We start from the raw sequence: 19,170 nt of genomic DNA, 5'->3' as shown, positions 1-19,170 counted from the left end.
TAAGATACATGCAACAGATTTCTAGAGGCTGTGTGCTAAAAGGAACAAGTCTTGAAGTTTAAGTTGTACTGCTTTTAGTGTTATACTCCAAATTCCAGTGCAGTCAGATTTACCTGGCCATGAAAGAACACCGAAAATTATAGGGAAGGGGAAAAAAGTAGATGAAGCATAGAAGAAACAAAGGGTAAAGTTTTCATATTTTCTTTTTTATAATATTTATTTCAAACTTTGCTTCCTGTTTATTAAAGAGCCAAGTTATCCAAAAAACATTTGATAGTCTTGAACATCTGCAATTTCTACCTTGGTTTAGCAGACTGAGGTTCCCAACAGATAGGATGCCTTCCTTCGACAAAGGACAAAATAAAAGTATTGATTTGATTTTTCTCTATCTAAATACAAACCTAGAGTCCCATGCTTTTGAGAGCGAAATTGAAAAGCTAGTTCTAAAGAAATCCTTTCCCTTATGAAAGGGTACAGAAGTGTAATAAAGCTACAGTAGAAAGTCTGCCACTTGACACAACACATTCAAAAAACATTGCCAACATACAGTGTTTACAGAAAAATCATAAATATATGATGAGCAGTTAAATAAGTTCACAGGACAGGCAGCAGAGAGAATAGTTTGAACAGATCGAACAGTTTTGCCATCTTTATGTTGCATTTCTGCTAGCGGTCTAATAACGTGGAGAGAGGTTATTAGACCTGTAGAGAGAGATGGACCAGTTTTAGTAATTTATTGTGGCTTTACAAATAGGTATTTGAATTACACAACTGATATATTCCCAATTCTAAGCAGGCTAAACTGTCCCGTGAAAGCATTGCTCTTGGAAGTGTAATAGTGCTGCAGAAACAACTCCACAGACTAGCACTCCCTGGAACCTCTGAGCAGCCGGCACACGGTGGCAACACAAGGTTGCAACCATCTGTCAAATCTCGACCTAATCCAATGGGAGACAAAGCTGGAACAGCTGCCCTTTAACCCATTCCAGCTGTGTACTCCTGCCTTTCTCACAGGGCATTTAAGGCATTCTGGTGAGACTGCTCTCTGTTCATTTAACTCTCAACTGAATTGCTTTCTATTAAGAAGCTCCCTTGAACCTGATTCAAGGCTTAACACCTGTAGTGTCACACTAATGCTAGTGATGCCTGGGAGAAAGGTAGGTGGAGCTGGAGAGAGGCCACCACAGGTGTATTTGCCTTGCCACAGAGCCATGGTCTTGGAAACTAGGAAAGAAAATAAAGAAGCCAGGGCTCAAATCAAACCTGAAGTTAATATTGGGTTCCTGAAATGGAATATTAACATATCATACTGCTGGATCCCAAGTTATATCACTGGATATTTTTATGTATTATGTTATGCTCCTCATTATCATGTGCTTCACAGAAGTCAACAGAAATTGTACAGCTATGAAAGCAGTAAACTAAAAAAACAAAGAGACATTTTCCTAGAGAGCTGGGCTGGGAAGACTGACAAAGCTGGAGTGCTATCACAGGAAAACTGCAGCCCTCTTCTGTCACTTGTTTGCTGAACACAATTTTCTTCTTTGACTCAGTGGATTAATGCAATATGAAATACTTCAATTTTTAAATGCTAAAGATTATAAAATATTTGTCTATTATACCAACGCAGACCATAAGTAGTGCTGAAGGTAAGCCATCACAAACCAACACCAAAACCAAAGAAACAAACATATATGCAACAGAATCAAAGCTACTTTGACCAAACAGTTTGGGACTCCACCACATCAAATTGTTATTTCACTGGAACCATGGTGATTTTTACCATGTATCTCCTTGACCTACATATATGGCTGGGGATCCTAAGAGAGAGGAGATACTGCAAAATTCCCTGCAGTTCTCAATATGTAGTTTTACAGATTCCACTTCATAAAAACAAGTAGAACAAAAGCCAACTGTTAAGATGAACAGCACTTAGGACATTGTTTCACCTTAATTATTCACTAGAGAGAGACATTCAACATTCTGATATGCACATTAAAACTAAACAGTCTGAATGGTTGTGCAGAAGGATTATAAATGTTACATGAAAGGTGGGTTTTTTCCAAATGGAGCCTGTCTTCAGCTGAATGCAATAACATTGATAGAAAATCTACAGATAATCTCCTGATTACTAAAACCTTTACTCATAGGATGGTTTAAAGCCCTCCTTATGACATGAAATGAAAAATTAATGCATTCAAACTGAGACACTGCAAGAACCTGATTTTCACTAAGCAGTTTCCTTTCAGAGAGGTTTTGTCCCTTTTTTGAAGAAGTTATTACAGACTTCACATCTTCACATATGAAGAAACAGCAGATCAATGAGGTGTTATAACAAGGCTATTATTTAAGTATTTGATCAGATTTTGAAAGAAAATAGACTACAAATGCAATTCAAGATACGCCTTTCTATTTGAGAGACAAAGTATAAGTCATTTTTCACTTATAAGATACACTGTGAGCTCACACACAGAGCCCTTCTGTGAATTAAAAAAGACCACATCACTAAACCATGAAACATGGTTTGAAAGTAGTTTTATATTTAATCAGAAGATTTAGTTTCCACAAAGAATTTTGTCGCTTTCAACACATATGAGCTTCAATGTTTGCCCAGCATACGTCAGAATGACTGACATAAATAATGTTTAACTGATTTTTCCTATCAGGAAATCAAATCTTTAAAGTAATACTAATCAGAAGTAAACTATCAAAAAGTTACTTCTTTGGTGACACGTTTTTCAGTGTAAGACATGAAAATGAGCAATTTCTTTGAAAAAAGAAAATGCAAACTGAGAATGTTTGATATTTGCAAAATATTTGCTCCACATTATCACATGCTCTAGAAATACTAAAACTGTGGTTTTGCAATGTGTAGAGATCTTATGACAGAAAACACGATCACAGTGTGAATACCAGAGAGGATATGCACAATAAAAACCCCACCTCCTACCTGTATGGAATTAAGCTTTATATATACATATACATAAATAATACATATTTATGCTCAAATAAAAAGATGGAGCACTCCACTAGATACTCAGTGTGCCTGTAACTAATTGGATTTTTGCCTAACTTCTCTCATTTCAGCTAGAAACTGTTCTTTTAAAAAAATATTACCTTTTATCAGGAACACTACTCAAACTTTTCAGTTAGTTAACTTCTTTTAACTACTAAAAGGGAATTGTATTGATGATGAAGGCTAAGAAACAGGACAAATAAATACAGTGGAGTGCACTATCTTGTAGGCATTGTTTCCCAGATTTAAGTCTACTACCCTATTAAGCATTCCAGACCTCAGTGTTGGGATGGGGGAAAAACCAAGGGGCAGGGGGCACAAGCTTTATGGCTGCCAGTTAACTCTCACTACACCTTGCACTTCTCACTACCAAATGCAATCATGGTATGGAACCTATCTATAGAATAAATTTCTAAATATAGAACACTGCAAATCCTAGGCAGTTTCAAATTTTTTTAATGTCTCTCTGCAGAACTCTCAATTTTAAAAGATGGAAAGCAAGTAATTTTGTCTGGGATGTGCACTTAAATCACATATGAAACTGTTGTATCTTCAAAGGTCATCCAAATTTGTTGCTTCAATCAGTATGCCAGTTATTAATTCCACTTCCTAAACCATACTTGATCATGCTGAAGTGATACATCCCAACTCCCACTGTTTAGCGTCCGCCAACATACTCATACTCTCCATGTAGGTATCAATGCATTGGAGAGCACTTATTCTAAAAGTCTGCCTGTGGAAAGGAAGTTTATAGCTCAGGAACCTGGGAGATGAGGTATCGCATCTGAGCCCAGAGGTAAGAGCTGGATTCCTCCCTGACAGCAGCTCACTACTACAGCATAAGCAGAAAGATGGGGCAGCACAGTCCACTAGTTTACTCAGCAGGAGCAACTGCCAATGCGCCAGCTCTCCCATTACCCTGAACCAGCCAGAGGAAAAATAAACAAGTTTGCAATCAGATCCACTATGGTTTCAGTAGCACTTGTATGAATAGTGAAGAACATTTGAATTACAGAGGTTAAGCCACTGCATTTTACTTTACATTTGTATGAACAAGATCACACGTGATCTATCTCTGCATGTCAGCTAGATTGGATATTGCAACCATTCTCTTCTGTTTACGACCTCTGGTCCCCAACTCCCAGCAGCACTGCTGCTAACAGAGCAAGAAAAAAGTAATATGCTGCTCTAACTACACGAGACATGAGTAAACTTTCCTGGGCCTAACCCGCCTAGAAGATAAGCAAGTTGTGCAAACTAATGCACTATGTTTTAGGTGACCAGTAAGGTCACAAATAAAATATGCATAAAATATGCACGATATCTAGATTTCACCTAGATCTTATTTTAGTGAAATAATAGAAGGTTGGAATTAACCCCTTTAAAATGGAGCCAAGAGATGCTAGGTTTACAAATCTTAAAAGACAAAAGATTGTTCCCACTGCTTAACTTCAGGCACTGAAGCTGCTCTGCACTGCTCTAAAACCTGCTTCTCTCTGTTGTTCATAGAAGGAATTTGAAGGTCCTTTGAGTCACAACAACCCATCCCTGAAATTCAGTAAAATGTTGTGCCATGAAGCACATGAAAGGCACCTGCTTCATCTGTAGTGATTAACATACTGTGTTTCTTTAAAGTGATACATGTAAGTGCTGTTAGAACTTAATGATTTGATTCCTTTAAACTTTGCATCATCAAGAACATTGCTCCAAGCACGATTAGGTTCCCAAAACAAGTTTCTAATACTAAAAACAACAAGTTGGTATTGCCTCTGAACACCAGTAAAGACAGGGAATAAGGAGACGATGTTTCTCTTATATAGTTAAAGTAAAGATTGAACAGGACACACAAAAAACTTTGTGCTATCGTTGCCAGGCCAAACTCTCCCACTTGCCAATAACAGGTTTTTACCATCAGCACGGGGTGCCATGACTAACACAGTTCAAATCAGAGTGGAACTCAGGATTAATTACGATGTATAGGCATTAAGAGATGCCAAAAAGATAATTTTGCTCCCTGCTGCATCAAGTGCATGATGATTTAATGTGCAAATGTAACTGGAATATTTCACCTGAACTTATCTCATCTGAAAAGCTGACAGCAGTTACTGCTTTTGCCAACACAGCTTCACCATTTAACACAATGCCTGACAGTCTGATTTCTCCCCATTTATCCCTGACTTAAAAACCCCTAAGGGAAAGATAGTTGAGCAGCCTGTAATGAACTACTCAAATTACTTAGGAGTTAACTGTCTCTAAGTTGAGCTATTAGCAGTCTAATGATACAGCTGCATCTTAAGCAGAATGATACTTCAGCTGCCCCATGACACTCCCTCAATTCAAGTACCAGAAGTCTTCCTTACTCTGCTTCTTCAGGGCACAGCACTTGCACCAAGCCTCATCCTGGCAGAGCAAACCTGTATTTTCGCATCCTTATCTCAGTCAGCCTCCAGACTAGGAAATGCCTGACTACTTCTGTCATGCATGTGTCACAGACAGTAATATAGAGTTGTTCCATGCCAATTAAACTGAAGGACACACGACAATTGCTTTGAGTGAAATAACTGGACTTCCAGAATATCTGGAAGCAAGAGGAAAAATGTTTATTGTTTCTCCAGCTTTGAAGAGTAAGAAAAGCAAAACCTTGAAGTTGCTGAATAATCCACCTCATGAAGTAAAGCTAAATAAGCAGGTACATAAACTGCACTGTGCTGCATTCAGGGGACTTGGCTTCTCTGGGGAGAAGGGACAGCAACGAAACAGAAGAGCTCCTGACACTCATCAAAAGCCAGATCTATACAAAAACAGATCCAGCTTCCCACATTCGAACAGTGTGTCATTTCCTTAGCTGAAATTATCTGATGTCCATGGCAGGGGGAGCACTACTCTGGCAAATATGAGCCAAGGATAATGTGTCTCAGAGGCTTGTTCCAATAAGAATTGAACAGGAAAATACTCCCTACAGAGATGACCATATGGATCTGAAAATGGCACTAAGTTATATAGATCCTTTTACTGACACCTCTGAAGATCTGAAACTAGATGTTTTTGCCATCTCCCTCTCAGTCTCAAGTCTAAAGGTTCAAAAACTGTGAAAAGCAGGCACAGAAATGTTCATGCCATTAAAAAACCAAGACAAATCTAGATGATCAGACATGATGTTTTTACAAGTAGTATTCTCAAGTTGAAAGTGCAAAAGAGCCAGGTTAGGCATTCAGGAAAAGTTTTACTACCAGTGAGGTTTGTGCTGGAGAAAGATTGGTGTTTCATATATTTATTACCACATTTTCAAGACATCAGAACACACCTGCCCCTACTGCAGAAAGCAAATTCAGTAACTTAACCTCCCATGCCATAATCTCTATTTAGTTACAACTGGTTTATAATACTCAGAATGTTTCAAATATATGAGAATAGCATAGTGAGAAATGTATCAAACTGAGAAGCAGAGTGGAGTGTAATATACAATAATGACCAAAAATTAGGTTGCACATGACCATGCATTTAGTCTCCATCTCCACACACTCAGAAATTCCATATTATTTACCAACGTACTTCTTACACATGGAGAATATTAACTCTGGATTTTTCATAGTAGGATATTTAAACATGTTTCTCTGTTATAGAAGGTTCCCACAATATGTGAGAGGGAGAGAGTAGGACAAAATGAATATAACACACGTGTGAACTAAAACCCATATTCTTCAGAAGGAGAGGCAGAAAACTAGCTTGGTTTTACCAAAGATACGCTGCAGGGAGAGATGACAGGAGCTCTTTGTCAGCCTTGCCAGCCTGTCAGGACAAGTAGGCGACTTAAACTGTCAGAAGGCACTCAACAGACCTTGTTCCCCTACCACTTGCACACGCTAGCATCATCACTGCTCAGTCTTTTAAAAAGATCACATTGTCTCAGAAGTGACAAAACTGAAAGAAGTTACAGATACTTCCAAGCACTAAGCTTTCCAGAAATAAAAGGATGTTAAAGTTCAAAATTAAATTAGTTGTTTGTATCCCAACATCTATGTTCCAATGTACCCAGATGTACTGTTGCATTTCATCTTCCTTTCAGGCAATGCCAAATTGAAAATATGAGCTCTGATGTAATCATAATTAATAATCAGATTAAGAACTCCTAATTAGTATTTTTAACTCTCCATGCTTTATGCTTAGAATACCTAATTACTTTGGCAAGTTATACAAAGTTGTTACATGAAGTTTTTCATAACTTCACCCCTTCGGTGCTTCCCTATAAAGATCCTGTGCTCTGTTGGAAAGGCAGCATCACCCACCAGCAAGTTCTGTGGCAAAACATGACAAGACTTCAGGGTTGTTAGAGAACTAGTTAACAAGCAACGAAAGAAAAACTTCACTTCAAACACTATTCTCAGTGATTGATGAAAGAGGTACCAACATGAGATTTTCAACTTCACCAAACCAACCAGCCTATAAATGTCTGCTACTCCAGGAGTTCAAAAAAGTTGTATCTGCAACCCTTAAAATGGCAACAGAAAAATAACAGTGTAGAATGGGAGAAAGGACTACAGTAAAGAACAAGGCAAAGGAATGGTCAGGTAGCACTTGGTAAAGCAACTGCCAATTAAGTACTTGAACAAGTACAAGCCTAAATTACAGCTTGTACTGAATATTAAGCAGTCCAAATAAAATCATTATAGAATATCTTGAGTTGGAAATGAACCACAAGGATCATCGAGTTCAGCTCCTGGCCGTGCACAGGACCGGCCTAAGAATTATACCATGTACCTGAGAGCATTGTCAAGAAGCTCTTGAACTCTGTCAGGCTTGGTGCTGTGACCACTTCCCTGGGGAGCCTGTTCCAGTGCCCAATCACCCTCTGGCTGAAGAAACTTTTCCTAATATCCAACCTTAGTTAAAATACATTGTTCAAGTGAATTACTCACGTGACATTCAACCATGTAAGGTAAAGCTACTCTATTCAACTGCTTCCAAAATACACAGAAAAGCTAAGTTCTTACAACCAAGATCATATTGCTCTATTGTTTAAAAATTGCTGTCTTTCCACATAAAAATGCTATTTGCCCCTTAAAGAAATCTACTGTCTTGAATCCTCTCTCCACACCCAAGATTTCTCACTGTTAGTAGCAAGTTAAATAATCTTCACTTACCAATTGTGAACCATCAGCTTCTGCACAGCCAGTAGTGCATTATAACGAACTTGCTGGTCTTCGTGATGCATGTGGTTCATTACCAGCTGCTTACCACCAAGCTGTTCAATCACTCTGAAAGAGGGGAGCAGGTTTTTTGACATTACTTTGAATTCTGGGTAGCTATCCTATCCAACCACTTCACACTCAAGGCATTAAGAGGTTAAGTTTAAGTTACATATAATATTTATTTCCTAACATACACATCTTATTTCCCATGTTACAAATGCAGATTATTTCCTACTACCTACTGGGTTTTTTAAATTTTTTTTTTAAGAATTCACAACAACAGAAAGTGTTTGTACTGGACTCCTGTTTGCTTCCCGCTATCTACTTCTATTAACTTTGAAATAAACAATCAAGGAAAGAATCCTTTTCAGAGGGGTTTTATCCAGCTCAATATCAGTTTGAAAGGGTCAGCAGGGTACAGCATTATCAATTATTAGGTAGGAGGTAGTGCTGCCCTCTCCTCCACAAATGGATGATAACCAGGTCACTCCATTTTTTGTAAGAATAAAACCCCAATCTAGTCCAGCACAGAAAAATCCTTGTAATCACACCAATACCTATTAAATCACCCACCTGGTACATATAGCACTTTTTGATATTCAAACTGTATTAGAGCCACAGTTACTCCTGCACAAGAGGCAGAACCGGCTGCTAAGGTACCATTTCCAGAAAAATTATGTTTCAGCTTCATCTTTCACTACGAACCTTACCACCATAGTCAGCCACAGCTTTTTCATAGCTATACCAAATCCCCCGTGAATTACACATGAAAGCTTGTGTCGCATTCATGAACATATCATTTCTTCATAAAAACAAAAAATAGAAGGCAACACACTTAAAACCTAAAAAAGTATCACCATCCAGATGACTCTATGTGCAGCACTTCGGTCTGTCATAATAAAAATAATAAAGTTCAGAGAGTATTTGCAAGGAATATTTAAGCTGATTACTCACTGACTTTCATATGGTTTTCTACATGAGTTCTCTCACACATCACTTAGTATTTAAACATACTATCCTGTGAAGAGGTTACCACTTGCATTAGTCTTAACCTGATGCTGTCCTGACATTTTAAGCTTGCATGAGCTACCTGAGTTCACCACAGCTCTTTTCATGGCCAAATTAATGTACTGTTGCTGCACAACACAATGTATTTTTGTAAACTGCAGAACGGGTACGAAGACACAGCATGGAGATAAAAAAAGAGACTATCCAATTCCGTTTTATAACTCAGTCAAATCCATCCTGAAGATCATAGGGAATATTATTTCCTAACAATATTAAAACATTTAAGTATGTTTCATAAAGCAGGAATGCATTCAGAAAAGTACAATTGTTTTAAGCTGGAGAATCCTTGCCAAGAATTCAAGGAGTTATTAGTAATGTAACATTCAAAAAACCTTTATGCCTGCCTTAGGCTGCCTCACATTTTTACTGAGTTAAATATAAAACCACCTCACACAAAGACAAGACTATGAAACATAAACAAGCATTTTTCTTTATTATAGGACTGACTTAAACCACTGGATCTTCAGGAACTGAAAGGATTTAAAAAACGCATTAAACTCAAAAGCTTCCTTATGCTAGGAGAATGCAAGAACCAAAATGAAAAGTTAAAAGCCTATAATCACAAATGCTAATAGGCTCTTTCAGATGACAATACATCACTGAAATTATGGCTGACAATATGAAGAGTTGAAGAACAGCATTATCATTCTTGCATAATGCCGCTTACTGGTACAAATCTCTTCCCAGCCATCCGTTTTTGACCCAAAGGTCTGAACTGAGAGGAACATTCACGTGAATCCTGTTCCTTCACGTTCCAAACATTCCCAAAACACTACATTTAATTCTGTTTCCCCTCCCCTCAACTCCTGCTTACTTTATAGCAGTAAACAGAGCCCAGAGGATCAGTTACCGTACATGCACCATCTTCTGCAGGGAATGTTCCCTGTAGTACCAAGGCACTAAGCCAAAACAGTGGCATTTCAAAAAAAGTGTCTGGATGCCGATCCAGATTTTAACATGACCCATTTAAACAGAGAAAGAGGAAATGGAAGGTAAAGACAAATGAGAACAAGTTAGACTGCTATAGCAGAAAAAAAAATACAAAATCCACACTACATATCTAAAAACAGATCAAGATGAAAAAGGGAAAGCGAGTTGCTTCTGAACTGTGAGTTAAGGAAGGGAATGGCTCTAGTTGTCCATCTCTTGTACATGTAAAACACACAGACCATGTTCATGGCATTCAAGAGATTGAAAGTGCTGACAGTACATAGCAATAACCCTTGGGCCACATAGAAGCTGTGCTGAAGGCCTGCATTTATTTTCAGTGACAGGAAACACCAGTGCCATACTTTATTTCTGCTGTTACATTGTAAGAAAATGCATCTTGGTGAGCCTCATTAGAAGTCCACAGTGCTATTGTCTTGACAACTTGGTCCACAATGTGTAATTTTAAAGGCAATTTAAGATTATTTAAGCTGACAGCACTGGAGAACAACCAAGCAAAAACATAAGTGTTTAGTTTAACAAATATTTTCTTCTGTCAGACAAAGGAAAAGGTTAGCCAGAACTGTAACTCAAGGTCTCTACTGTGTGCAACAGGTAAAGTCAAGAAGTTTTAGGTTCCAATTCTTCTCTGCAACCTTCAAAGGCTAAAGGACGATCCAGTTAAGAATAAACACTTAAAGGAAACAAAAGTATAAGACATCTGAATTCTTCTACTCTTCTAAACCAAGGAACAGTATCCACTTTCAAAGTGAGTCATGCAATGGGAGTGTGAAATACCATTCAAGCGTGGGAACAGTAAATGACTATATATCAAAAAACATCATGGTAAGAAATGGACTATTATGCTGGAACTGATACATAAGGTATTTTAAGCTTTTAGTTAGTTTCAAAATTGCTGAAGTCATACTTGGTAAGAATATGCCAGATTACAAACAAAATTCTTTAAAAGAAAGAGATTGAGGCATTTTAGTTTGTTCATTGGAACAGAAAGCTAAATAAGCCAAGTCTGTAAGCAGAAAGCAGCTAAAGTATTAGAATTTGAGATGTCAATGTGGGTTAGAACAGTATCTAGCACTTCTTATTTGCTGATGACCACTCCTTTGAAGGTCAACGCACTTCTGAATAGGTTTAACAGCCTGGGAGCTGAGCGGAGCTGTGGCCCCAACAGCAATACATTTTTCCAGCTACAGACAGAGAGATACAAGTCCTGTTTATCCAGTCTTCTGACTTCATAGCTTTGGTCCAGCAACTGCACGGCCATACTAACCCAAATGTTATGGCACATTCAGGCAGATGCATGCAAGCTTGCCTCTCCTCCAAATACCAGTTGTCATCAATCTCTATTGGAAGGCACAAGAGTTAATTAACAGATACACAGCACTGCTCAGTACAAGTGGTTCACAATGAACACCTCTGACCTTTCTTAGTGGACCTAGAAAACATTTAATTTCTTCCAGTAATCTAAAAATATCTTCAGTTGAAGTTGCTTACAAGATTACAAGAGCTGTGAGTCTTTCTAGAGTGAACAAATCTTTCTAGCATACATATGGCATGAAGTTTTAGTCTGTTGTCCGTGATTCTACTACTGTCAAGTAGTCTGCCCAAGAAATGTTCATGAAATTCCCAGCAAGGCTAGAAGGCCCTTCTCATCTTCCCTACTGTGCTGGTTTTAGCTGAGATAGTTAATTTTCTTCTTTGTACTACAAAGTGTTTCATTATTGCTGAGCAGCTCTTGCACTGCATCAAGGCCTTTTCTGTTCCTCACTCAGCCCACCAGCAAGGCGGCTGGGGGTGCACAAGGAGTTGGAAAGGGACACAGCCAGGACAGCTGACCCCAATGGACCAATGGGATATTCCATACCGTATGGCATCACGCTCAGCACATAAAGCTGGGGGAAGGAAGAGGAAGGGGGGGAGCATTCAAAGTGATGGTGTTTGTCTTTCCAAGTACCCATTATGCTTGGTAGAGCCTAGCTTTCCTCATGATGGCTGAACACATGCTGGCCCATGGGAAGCAGTGAATTAAATCTTTGTTTTCCTCTACCTATTAAATTGTCTTTATCTCAACCCACAAGTTTTCTCACTTCTACTCTTCTGTTTCTCTCCCCTATCCTGCTGTGGGTAGTGAGCAAGTGGCTGTATGGGCCTGAGTTGCCAGCTGGGGTTAAACAAGACACCCATTAAACACTAGGCAGAAATCAGAAACAGACCACTTCTTTGCTACAAGAATTAAGTCACATGTCCTTCTGTGTGACTGATGAGACAGATTCCTGCAAAAACCAAAGGTTCCCTTCTGCTTCAGTGGTCTCTACCTGAGAGGGGCCATTATACATCAAACATTTTTGCTCACAGGTTTTAAAAACTAAACAAAACAGTATTTCTATAGAAATTCAGGTTTACAATAAACATTTTCACTGAAATGTGTATTTGTGTAGTTAAAAGAAAACATGCTAAATTAGAAGAGTGACAATTAGATGTGCTAACATCACTGAAATTACATTAGCAATTGTTTGTAAAAAAAAAAATCTTCTCAGCAGTCTTAAGTCACAAAACAGTCTTAATCATTGTTGGAATAGTCCACCCCTACTGTAAGTCCAATAATTACAGTCCAATAGTCATAACAGAGGGCAAAAATTATATGTTGAAGAAATTCTTGGTAGCTCTTCCAATTTCTTCTGGTGTCTGTCTTCTGCTTAGTCTAAACAACATATTCAATACTTCTTTAAACATTGGTTCCCTTCACTGTTAAGAGACACTGATATATTAAGTCAAAGATTCAGTTTGCATTTTCTAATTCGATCTAGTTTGTGCTTTCTCACCTTCCCAGTGAAATAAACTCAAGTATAACCTGCAATCCCTTTGGAGAATATTTTAATATAAATAAGCAAAACAAGCCACAGGCAAAGTACATACTCCGGGTAGTCTCTTGAATAATTTTTCTTACCGTTTTCCCCGGGGATAGTGTCGTACATATTCTCCCACATCATGAGCAGCTACAGCCAGCACTTGTGGATCATCAGAAACCTCCAGAAGTTTTGTCAGGATTCTAGGAAAGGATTTGAAACAATCAAGTCCCGGGTTTTGGGTTGGTTTTTATTTTTTTGTTTTGTCTTGGGTTGTCTTTGTTGTTGTTTTATTTTTAAATCAGTGATAAGTTAAAATAAGAAAGCCCATAACCATAAAAATGCTTTACAAGTCACCCAAACAGCAAAGCTAAAATAGAACTTTTTCTCAACATGCAGCTGCACTTAAAGCAACTGAGATCCTGCCCTTATTAACAGCATTATTAAAAGCATTCACCAGAGTCAGTTTAGTGAGCCACATCCACAAATACCTATAACCAAAGTTTACAAAATCTCTCCTTTTTTCATACATTGGCTTCAAGACCAGCAGTTCTGAGTTCAAGATAAATTGAACTAAAAAGCAGTTCTGTCCTAACTCAGAGATTGAGATGAGGAAAGCTATACATTTGTCTAGGACTCCAGTGCCATAGATTAGTTATTTTCTTAGCATGCACAGAAATCCAGAACTGTAGGAAGCAGAAAATCGCTTCTCAACTCTTAATATTGTCTGCATTTTTGAATTAAAGTAATTAAGTCACCTTTAGTGCAAAACAGCTACCAGTAACACCATCCGCTAGCCAAGTAATGAGGAGGGGGAAAAATGATACAAATTATGAAGGTTAGGCACTAATAAATTTAAAAGGTTAAACACACAGATCACTGGAAAATTAGATTACTCTACGCTTAGTGAGATGAGAAACGTGTTCTAATCACAGAAAGTTAGTAGCAAGTTGAAATAGGTGGGTTAAAGAACATTCTGGTAAAATTAAATTACTACAGCCACTGCCTCCCAAGAGGCCAGCAAGTGACAGATGAAGCACTTTTTAAATGAAAAAACCTCTTAATTTGGACAAGAAGTAGAAGCAGAAACTTGAACCATAACACTAATCATAAGATACTAAAGATCCATACAACATTGCTGAACAAAATACAAGTCTAGCATCAAAGTAGGTAATAATGGTGGAAGGTATGAAAAAAATAAGTTTAACAGTAGCATAAATATTTTAGATTTAGAAAACTAATAAGTACACAGATCAGGAAAATAGAATTATGAGGCCTCAAGTAAATAAGTATTGTCTGTCATACGCCTTACGATGCGAAAGAAGTTCTGAGGTGCACAGGTCCCCATCACATTGTGGGGGAGGGTGGGCAGGTTTTTTTGTGGGTTTTGTTGTGGTGGTGGTGGTTTGGTGGGTTTTTTTGGGTAGTGTTAAAAAAAACTATTGAAGATCACTGTCTTTATAGCAGCACAAGACCATAAAATTTACCTAACAGTCCTAGAACTAGGAGAGATAAATACAGCAAAACACTGTAATCACTACAGGAAATATTAAGCCTCAACATCAACCTGCTGCAGTTGTCACCATCTAAAATTTTCAACTCCATAATGTGACATCTTTAGCAATATGCCTGCAGGGAGGAACTTATCAGACTTGTTTCAGTGAGGTTTCAGGGCAGATTGAAATGCATATAAAGCTCAGGATCAGCTTGCTCTTGCCAGGCCTTTGAACATCTCATATGCTTCACATCTCATATGCTCCACTCGACCTCCTGATTTCTGTTAAGACTGGCACTTATTAGCAAACCCTGAACTGAAAGAACACCACATAGTATCAGTTAATGACACTGCAGTTAAACAACTAAGAGCTCGTACAAGCTACTTAAGACCTAGACATCTTTTCAGTACATAATTTCCTAAGTCCGCAAATCAGTCCTTGACTACAAAAGAAAATATGAGTTTCCACTTCGCTTTGTCTAACAACCTATGTACTCCAAACACAGTTCCAAGACAAAATAGACAGACTGGAATGTAATGCAGTAAGTCAGATTTTCCATGGAACAGTACCACAACTTTCAGCCCCAAAATATTCAAGGTGGGAGTTCATTACTCGGACCAACATCACCACACAACCCCTAAGGTATATTAAAAACATTTTTATTTACATCACTTAGCATAGCTGTCTTTCAAATGAAAGCATGAAAAGAGTCAATGGCACAAATCTGCACACAAGTTAACCTAGAGATATGCCCTCTATTTGACCAGTAAAAGCAAATAAACAATTCTGCTTTTGAAGAAAACAAACAATACATGAGTAAGGACCATATATTCTAAAATACGTATGATGTTCTGACGTGCTTTCATTCTAGACATTACTTCATCTTGAAATGTAAAACCTGTATTAGATACAGGTTCAGTTAAACACAAAAAATATTACAGAACTATGTGATTCAGGACTTGAAAACTTACTTGAGTAGTTCATAATTCTTCTCATTTAGTCTTACAGCATTCTCCCGCCAAAACTTCTCAGACTTGTGCACAGGACTCCACTCCAGTCTTCCTGACTTGAGCTCAGAACTGTATTCATCAAAGGAGCTGCGACACAAGATGTAAATGATATACTGGCTAAGCTTGTATGAACAGTCTGAATCGCATCCCAAGCCTGTCCCTAACAAAGCTGGAGCACAAATTGCTATGACACATTTACAAGTTGGTGATCTGCAGAGCATGAGAACTGTTCCGTCTCAACATTTTGTAAAATAAGAAAGTGCCTGAAAGGCAAGATGAACGATTTGTTTTCAAACATGCCTCTCTATCCACCCCAGAACACTATTCCTAAAGAAAAAGAAAAAAAGGAAAAATCCAAGCCACAAGAATGTGACATTTTGGAATTTAATTAGCTATTTTGCCAGTTTTTTAGGCTTTAAACTTCCTCAGCCAAGGATCCCAGTCTTCGCTTTCCATGCAATTAAACCTTTGACATGAACTACAATATGCACTTCAATGTAGGCACAAGAGCAAGAACTAGGTAAGCACTAGATCATACATCTAAATGAAGATTTATGTTCTATTCAGCCTCTACTCCCTTACAACAGAAAACTGTTATATACAACCAGCATCTCTGTATGCTCTACCTTACCAACTAGTATTTACATATCATAATTCTGTAGATTATTTAGCCTTACAAAGGAAAAAAGTTTTACCAAAGCCCGTACAATTGCCTTTTTTTTTTAAAGTTCACAATGCAAAGCATACCTAAGGTCCTGCACGCTCTCGCCGAGCTTGTCCAGTAGAAATTTGATATCTTCACTTATGTCTTCATCATCATATTTCTGCTGATCCAAATTCTCCAGCTGCTTTAAAACCTTACACTGAATCATGGCAAGGGCATATTCTTGGCGAGTTTCTCTCTCAGTAGATTTCTCTAACAAATTCTAGAGAAGTAAAGATGTATTTATTTTGGGGTTTTTTAAAAAAGACTACCTTGAAACAAAGTGGTATTTTTAAGAAATTCTTATTGGCATTTTTTAATTTAGCAAGTGACAGAACTGACCACTTCCTGAAATAATCTCTCTCTTCAATATTAGAAAGTATTAATTCACTTTTTTTTAACATTTTCCACAGCAAATCAGGGTGACTACAAAGACTATTCAAAGAAAAAAGAGCAGGTTTATATTCCAAATACCAGAATCTCTGCCATAAACACCTTATTTTATCTTGAATTATCATTTTAGCTTTCTGTGCAGCAACAACACAAAGCAAAAAAGCCTTAAAAAAACCCCAAAAAACAACCTGAAGTCATGTTTCCAACTGAAGGGCTACCATCTGGATTAAAGCAGCTCCTTTCAAACTTGGGAAGATTCCAAAGAGACATTTTTATTCAAACAGAAGCTTGTTGGTAAGACTGGAATTGCAAGCACAGTATGTAACAGTCAAGTTCCAATGTCATTTATTCATTACATTTCTACTCCATTTAATCAGCTTCCAATTACGTTGTTGAATCAGAGCTGGCCACCTGCACTTTTTGATAAAGCTGAAAACATGAATCTCATATAAAGATGAAGTCCTTAACAAACAAAACATGTGTTCCTATAAATAAGAAAACATCTACCAGAAATAAGCAATGAAACTACACAGAAGGAATTTGACTGCATCACTCTCATGTCACAGAACTATTACATATAAGGTTTCTTAGATATCAGACATCCTATTAGTTAGTAAGACAGAACACTGCAAATCAATGTTAAAACTTGCAAACTAAAAGTAAGTTATTACTGCTTTTAATGGTCACATACAATTAGCTTTAACGTGCAAAAAAAACCCCCACCCCAGTTTCTACTTCAGTAAGAGAAGTAAAAGGTAATTCAGAGGAAGTAAAGCAAAATTACTTAAAAGTGCTAAGTAAATGAGAGTAAAAGGACAAATCTTAAAAGACAATTCAAGTTCAAGGAGAAGGCAGACAAAGTTTCCAAAGAGCTCCTAGTTAAAAGAATTGCAGGCAGATGTGAAAGCTACTCCAAATATTATTGTCCACCTCATACAATAGTGAGATATTCGAGCTTTACAAAGTGAAATTGAAAGGACATGATAACAAAATACAAACATGAACAGGTGGCTAAATAGAATGGATCAGTAAACCACTCAGAGAAGAAAAACAAAATCTTAAGGTACGAAATTAGTTACAGGTAGGAAATAGATATAGAAGGTAATAAAAGTATGAAAAATGAGGGGAAAAAAATTACAGGTAAAGAAAGCAATTGAAAGAGACAGAAGTACCCAATACCTATTGCTTTATAGAAAGAATTATTACACTAAATTATATACTTGAGGCAATTGACAAAGAGGTGAAATATGTCAAATTAGGAGAAATCAAGTACTAGAGAAGACATACAAGTTGTCAAGACTCATGGCACACCTTCAGTAAGGCAAAGGTAGATTTGGGGAATCATCAAGTCTAGTCTTTTATGCAATTCACCCTTTTTTTTCCCCCCATGCCCCATAACTGATACTGTAGCATCTCACATGGGAAAAGGTTATTTTGTCTATTCTACCAGTTTTAATGTTGCTTCAGAACTCTGATGTCTAATTTCTCATCTATTATTTTCCTGGCTGCCAGTTTACAACTCATTTTCATGCCAACACGAGTCTTTAACGTTGCTGAAAGGAAACAGCTAAATTACATTCCCCAAAGCCTGTAACAGAACCACCTTAATTCTTTCTTAGGCTTTATTTATTAAAAACAAAAACCAAACTTGGCTTCATTTTTTTCTCCTCTTGCAAAACACATTAAATCTAAGAGCTAGCTACTATTTGTCCTACTTTTTATGACTTTAAAATTGGAAGAAGCTGGATATAAACTGCTGACCCCCTCAACAACTTTTTTTTTTATTATTTTTTTTTTTTACAATCCATCTTGCTATATGTCCCTGCTTAATCCTGACACTGAGATCCTAAAGAACACTACAACAGAGATCTACATATTAAGAAAAGCCCCCACTGAGACCTTACACCACTGTACTCCTTCAACCGGAAAAATGGCATATTCTTACAATCTGCCTTATCCAGAAATTTTTCAGTGGCAGATGTTTTCAAATAAAAAGACCATTTAAGACACAGAGTAAGCACCTTCACACACCTTATTATTTCTAATCAGCCAGTCAGCAAACAACAAGTCCCCTCTCCTCATCCTAATTTGCTTGAAATACCTACTATTAGAACAAACACAATCAACACCGAGGAAAACAAAAAGTTTACAAGATCATCCTGTTTTAAAACAGAATTTTGAGTTGTTATAGCATTCCTGTATTACTCACAAAGACACTTGACAAGCATGCACATAAAACTATGAGCATCCATGAACATAAAATAGTACTCTCACATTGAAAACATCAAGCCTAGGTACTCAGTTATTCCAAATTATCTTAAATAGGACCAGTGATTTCAGGTAATGCAGACACAGTAAACCAATTAATCACTCTTACATGGATATTCTCATTTGTCTTGGCACAGCCACCAAAAGGAAATTTTTGGACTAGCAGATAAAAATAATTTCCCAGTTGGACAAACACATGTGTGTTCAAAATAGTATTTTGTTAATTAAAGCTTCCT

At 37.4% G+C, this 19,170-nt stretch overlaps 1 protein-coding gene across 2 annotated transcripts in view; it reads right to left on the bottom strand.

Moving 5' to 3' along the window:
- ATP6V1H (ATPase H+ transporting V1 subunit H) overlaps positions 1-19,170 on the bottom strand; it is a 45,283-nt gene that overhangs the window by 2,506 nt on the left and 23,607 nt on the right. For both annotated transcript variants that reach the window (XM_032695164.1, XM_032695173.1), the window contains exons 10-13: positions 16,318-16,496; positions 15,532-15,657; positions 13,166-13,267; positions 8,158-8,271 (exon numbers count right to left, since the gene is read on the bottom strand). In XM_032695164.1, the coding sequence (XP_032551055.1) occupies positions 8,158-8,271; positions 13,166-13,267; positions 15,532-15,657; positions 16,318-16,496 (521 nt within the window). The remainder of the gene's footprint in view (positions 1-8,157; positions 8,272-13,165; positions 13,268-15,531; positions 15,658-16,317; positions 16,497-19,170) is intronic.

Source organism: Chiroxiphia lanceolata, chromosome 1, assembly GCF_009829145.1.
Source record: "Chiroxiphia lanceolata isolate bChiLan1 chromosome 1, bChiLan1.pri, whole genome shotgun sequence".
NCBI lineage: Eukaryota > Metazoa > Chordata > Aves > Passeriformes > Pipridae > Chiroxiphia > Chiroxiphia lanceolata.
This window is presented reverse-complemented; position numbering and strand designations above follow the sequence as displayed.